Genomic DNA, 6,376 nt, shown 5'->3' with positions numbered 1-6,376 from the left:
ACCTTCATACAATTACAATCAAAGGTAATTTCCTCCACTGTTTTATACATTTTTGATAGCATTCCAATACTCGGCATTTTGGTAACAATTGTTAAGCAGAGAAGTATATACAGTCAACAAGAGATAACATTTGTTCAGTTGATTTAATTAGGCTATAAATTAATTGTATGTTTGTATTTTCTTGTAGAATCTGCAAGATGGAAGAGAAGTTTCAAATCACATTTATTTGAAACTGGTTGCAAAACGCATAGGCCTACGTTTGTTATTCATCAAAACAGATCAATGTAGCCCAGCGTGTCATAAAAGGTTGCTGGATTGATCAAATACGCAGTGACACTGACATAGAATTAGCTGTTTTTACTGTTAGTTAGGCCCCACATACTGACGCTTTTAATAAGTGTAATTATCTTGATATGAAAGCGGCTAATTAGAACTAATAACCCCGATTGACGTACATGGACACGGAGAGCCGAGCTGATCTCGCGCCTCTCGAATCGTAGGATGTGATGTCACCACGGCAGCGCGCTGTGACGGTCTCCCAGGCAACGCCGCGTGCTGCAGTGACGCCAGCCCAGTCTCCGGCTCGTGGTGAGTGGGCGTGACTCGCCACGTTAGCCCCCCCCCCCCTCCCTTCTCCTCCGTCAGTGTGGGCGGGCCCCGCTCAGAAGAGAGCGAGCGAAACACGACACCCCGAGGACGGCGAGAGGCACGGGGGGAGGAGAGACTCGCGCTGAATGGTGTGAGAGTGAGTGGAGGACTTAAAAAGTCTGTAAAGAAAGAGAGCTTCCTCTCCGACGTTTTATTTCTGTCAAAGAAGTAACAAAGCTTTGCGGTAGAGAGATGTCAAACAGCGACGAGGATGCGGTTGCGACGGAGTAAACAACCCCTGAACAGTTAGCAAAATAAGTTGTTAAAACAGAGTGAAAGGCTGTTTGGCTGCATCGAGACGGGACGGTTGGCAGTTTTCCGCCGCGACTTGAGCGGAATTCAGCGCCGCTTGTTACAGAGAAGTGAGGACCGACAGCGAAGTCTTGACCGCTCGTATCGCCCGGGAAGGGAACCTCTCGGTCGGTTGCTCGGTTGGCAGAGAGCCGGGGGGGGAAGCGGAGCGCGGCGGCGGCGGCGGCAGCGGCGGCAGCAGCGCGAAGAAGGAGAGCCGCTGAAGTTGTAGCTCCAAAAGTTTGCCGTGTATCTTTCACCTAGTGTTCCAGATTAGGAACCACAGGGGGAGAGGAAGAGGCCGAGGGACTGACTTTCCTTTTTCCACGAGCAACTTTGTGGGAGAACATCCTGCTCTGTAAAACTTCAGCAGCCTGCTAAGAAGCTGAAAGAACAAAGAATGAAAACACCTGGAGAAAGTGGTAAGTTTTCGCGTGGCTCCTGCTCTGATTTTTATTTTAAATCCACCATTGTCTTCTTGTTTACTTACAGTCTACAAAAGCTCAGAGTAACTACATTGCTGATTAAAGACCGAGCCAGATAGTAATCAACATCCGCTTCCATACCAGAAAACCTGTTGATTTTAGCGATTCAGGGTCAATGCATGAGTGCGTGTATTGTTGCTTCAGTAGATATGAGCCTAAAAATCTGGTGCAGGTAAAGTACTGTACTCCTTCAAGAGGAAGTGGTTAAACTACTGTACAGTTGTTACGGCGACATCCTCTGTCACCCTGACAACCTGATTTCACCATCCAGCACCTTTAGGAGAACACGCTGAAATCATGGAAACACTGTATGGGTCATTTTTAATTGCTGAGTGAGAGAAAAAGGGAGATATGGGGGACGTGTTAATAAGTTAGCTGATGATTTCCCCTCTTGGTGGGGGTGTTGAGGTGATCGGATCTGGCTAGGTGTACATGAAGCAAGCTGATATTAACACTGAGCATACAATTGTCAGGTACTTGACTTGTCAGCATAATGAAGTGGGAGCAGGGGTGGAGTGAGGGGGGGGGGGGGGATTTCCAGTAGTCAGCTGATATCTCTGTGTGTCATTTTGTCTAATTCCTGAAATGCTTGCATAAGTTTGTTCTTGCTCCCTTCACTGGAAGTCATTTTTTTTATCTTCAAAGGAGGAAGTGGAAGTGCGATCATTGGTTCTGGCTAAACACACACTAATAGTTGGTGATCTGCCTGACTTGACCCTTTCTTTAATGAGACACCACAGGAGATCAGTTTGATATCATTTGTTCATATGGTCGTGCAGAATTTGTGCAGCATGAAGATAACACATGAAAGTGAAGATTCCTACTGAATATTTTCTTCTGTACAAATTTAAGTATACATATTTGAAACATTTTAACTTCCAACAACTACCTAAGTAGTTACTGGTAGGCATTTGGCATAAATACGTGCATGTGTGTGTAACTAACAAATTGTGTCGGACCCTTTTCCACTTGGGACATTCCCCTCCCCCACACTGTCCCCTCCTGACTCCCGCTGCACCCAGCCTCAGCCCCTCAGCCCTTCACATTCCTGCACACACACACCCTCTCCCTGCAGCAGCCCTGAGGAGGCTACCATGACATCACACCACATCACACCACAAATAGCCTTTTATTATAAGGAACTCAGTGTTTGTGTGGCAGCAAATAGCTTAAGTCCTTCTGGGAAGGTACTTAAAAATTAATTGTACTCAGGTTATTGGATTGGTGTATGCAGTGCGTGTTGAAGTCGGTTGTGATCAAGGCAAAGCACATTGTTTGTTCCGTGTATAGTTGTGTGCTGCCATCCATGTGGTCTTTTTAATTTGGTACTATGGCAGCTTTGTAATATCTTTTTCAGTTTAGATTTTTTTTTACAATTGATTTTGACTGTGTAGAATAATGAAGCCCAAAAGTGAGACTTGGCAATGTTCACTTACTTTGGCTCACAGTCTCAATACCCAAAGTTCTCTATCTTTAAAGATAGGGGGCAACAAACACTTCCTTTTTTAAAAGGAATTAGTTTTTGACCCATTTTAAACTGCTCAGTTATTAGTGCTGGCAGCATATTGTGATATTTTGTGTGGCCACAACATAAAATAACTAGTATCAATGTTATGTTATATATTAATTATGCTCTTATTATGACTACAAATGATATTTTTTTTGGTACTAGAATGATAAATAAAATGTTTTTATAATTTGTTAATGAAGGCAGAAGTTGTTTGAACAAAGAAAGTGATATCATTATTTAATTTCTGTTTAGCTGTGTTTTACTTTCAGTTGCTTAAAGGGAGCATTGAATTGTTCAAACTAAACCACAATATTAGTTTTTGGAAAATTCTTAAACTTGTGGTAATAGATTATCAATACAAAATCTTATCAGCTGGCCTCTCTAATACTTTAGCCATTATTTACTCACCATTTCAGTATTATCTATTTGAAATGTTCAAAGAGAACTGATCACATAAAGCTACAATTCATCAAGTTACATGTCATTTATCAAAATGAAATGTGATCACTTCTCACTTGATCATCTAATTGATTAATCCTTTCAGCTTTAGTGGGTAAACATAGCATCTCTGTCTCAAGAGCATTATCTTACATCACATCTGATCTCATAACATCACTTTTAAATAGTTGAGTTATTGAAGTGGTTTATCATCGCTGCAGTCCTGATCTCTCAATCTCCTGCTGTTGCTGCCTCTGCAATCAGGACACAAGTTTTAACCCTTAACCTGTGTATATCCCATCATTTAGAGCAAACACTTTTCTTGAATGTGGAAGGATATAACAGTGCCAGGATAAGTGTAGGATAAAAAAATGCAATCATCCCTTCCCAGGATGTTTGCTGATGTAGGATTATGTCCCATACGGTAAGCTGCTGCCTCTGTTGAGCTTACCTCCTCTCCCTCCATCAGCGGATGCTTCCCCTTGCACTCCTGTTTTCCACAGTCACTTCATTAGCCTGAATAGATAGATGATAGGATTTCTGCTGAGATAGAGCATTGATGTGATGAGACAGGAAATGGCAGGGCTATGCATCTGTTGTTAATATCAGTGTTGGTTTTGCAGAGTTTTAAATGATCCAGATTTATTTATGTGTATGTCTAATCGCTGCTGTTTAACTAGTCTTTGTTTTGGAAAAGGGTTAGATGCAAATTATTCTACAGGTTGCATTAGTCAGCAGCAGACAGGCAGTTGGGGGCTTGTCTGATCTTACACAGTCTCTGATATCTACCTTTTTGTTTACCTAAAAGGCTGTGCTAATGATCGATTAAACTAAGATAAGGGCACACACACCCTCCATAATAACATGCAGGCTGTGTCTCTACACCACCGCCACACACGCTTTGTAGTTTGCGTTTCACCCATTTTCCTTCATCCTTCCCCAATTTTTCATCCTTTTCTTCCAATCTTTCTCTGTCACTCTTTTCTCTCTCTGACGGGATAAGGACTGGTGTGTGTCTTTGTGTGGTGGAATTGCATAGTGGGACCCCTGGCTCTAGAGTGGCCTTTGTGTGTGTGTGTGTGTGTGGAGTGCGGGACAATGGTGGGAGTGGGGCAGGCCCTGGGGCTGATTGTGTGCAGACTTGTGGGGCCAGGGACCTCTCATTGTACTCATAATGGTGCGGAGTAGCTCATAGTTTGGTGGTGCTTTTGACAAGTGAAGAGACCGCACTTCTGCCTCCGTGTGAAATGTGTGTGTGTTTGTGTGAGAGAGAGAAGGAGAGAGAAAGAATGAGGTAAATTTGGCTTCCTAGTTTATTTTTCATCAGTCATTCAACTACCTGGCTTAATGATTATTGTTTTGTGCCGCTGCTCTAGAGTGATTGATGTGCATTAATTCCATACATAGTACAGTCCTGCCTCATGTTGGGACAAAAGGATAACTTTTGAGCAAGGAGGGCACATGTTACCTTTTCCTTGTGTGTGTGCAGCATATGCTTTTCAATCTTAGCACACAACCACTGTGATGATAAGCACAGTGATTAGCCTTATCTGTGAAAACTCCCTTGCACTGCTGACCACAGCAAAACCACTACCTCCCATTATCCCAATTCTTTTTTACAGGCTGCTTTATGGGACAATCCCTGCTGTGATCAGGCTCAGCCGACATGCTTTAAGCTTGAAACAGATGAAGTTTCATAACACACTTATTATCTTCCATCAAAGAAGGCAGTCAAATTATTTTATGTGCCAAGAATCTAATAGTTTGGGGTATTCTCAGGAAAGCTTTTTATTTTGCATACCTTAGTTTTGTCAACTCCTTGTCTCAAGGGTTCTTCATGAACATTTTGACATGGCTGTCTGTGACACTAAGTTGAAAAATTACTTCTGTGTAGAGGAGGCCTTCAGTTGTGGAAATGTCTGTATTTAGGCAGGAATGTGACCACAGAGAACAATGCGCTCAGCCAGTTGACACTAATGGACCTCCCCACCATTAGTCCTGTGTCGCCCTTGACCGAGGAGACCACAGAGACCACAGCCAACAACGCAGCACTCCCCTTGAAGGCCAGGTTCTTTCTGACCGCTGTTCCTCACCCCACCATGCTTGCCCCTGCCCCAGAGACCCTCACATTAACTTCAGATCCGTTCATCGACTCCTATAGATTGTCATCCTCTCTGACCTGTTTGATCAGCTTTGTGATTGTGATGTTCTGCACTAAAAGGCTCCATTTAAAATGCACTTTTTACGCTGACAACACAACAGCACAACTAAATGTGTCCTCAGGCCATGTGTGTTTGTCTGTGATGAGAGTTGAGCCTACTTTTACCGTGATGCCATTGGTTGCAGCCTACAGCATGACCGCATCGACCGTATTAGTTGTTGGTCAGGGATGGTAATGAGTCTGGATGGGATGGACCGTTGACAGATAACTGTAACACTTTAAGAACACATGTGTGAGTACCCATACACCGAAACACGCACACAAACACACACACACACACACACACACACATACACTTTTGCACACACTGCTGCCTTTTATTGGAATTCTTGGACCTCCCACATTCCTGCTTAGAAGGTTAATAGTTGCCGGCTGTGTTGCATTACACATGAGGGGAAAACACAACAGTTACTATCTCTGCAAGCGTTTTCTGCACACGCTCAGTGTGCAGAAAAAACTCTGTGTGCTCAGTTTGTCAGTTTGTGACTTACTAAGTCATGTGTGGACATTCTATACAGACATTTTCCTAATCACTTTGAAGGAAAATATTAATTAAACAGGATTAAAATGATGCCCTTTTTAAGTAACCATCAGCCTCAAAATGCATAGGTTGATCCCACACATTTACACACACACACACACATGCGCGCGCGCGCACACACACACACTCTCTGAGGGTCTCATTTCAAATGGGTATCAAAATTCATGTTGAGAATGCAGAAGGGTGTGTTGTTCTGTATGGATTGACTTGCTCTGTTCAGCAGCTGTTTGTGTTTGCGCGTG

The 6,376-nt window shown here is 43.2% G+C and overlaps 1 protein-coding gene across 1 annotated transcript in view; it reads left to right on the top strand.

Annotated features, from left to right (window-relative positions):
- Positions 1-679: 679 nt before the first annotated feature.
- The window catches only part of erfl3 (Ets2 repressor factor like 3), a 47,138-nt gene continuing 41,441 nt past the window's right edge, over positions 680-6,376 (top strand). Inside the window, exon 1 of the mRNA XM_061049231.1 lies at positions 680-1,361. Within this exon, the coding sequence (XP_060905214.1) occupies positions 1,340-1,361 (22 nt within the window). The 5' untranslated portion in view covers positions 680-1,339. The remainder of the gene's footprint in view (positions 1,362-6,376) is intronic.

The sequence above is a fragment of the Labrus mixtus genome, chromosome 11 (genome assembly GCF_963584025.1).
Source record: "Labrus mixtus chromosome 11, fLabMix1.1, whole genome shotgun sequence".
NCBI classification, from domain to species: domain Eukaryota; kingdom Metazoa; phylum Chordata; class Actinopteri; order Labriformes; family Labridae; genus Labrus; species Labrus mixtus.
This window is presented reverse-complemented; position numbering and strand designations above follow the sequence as displayed.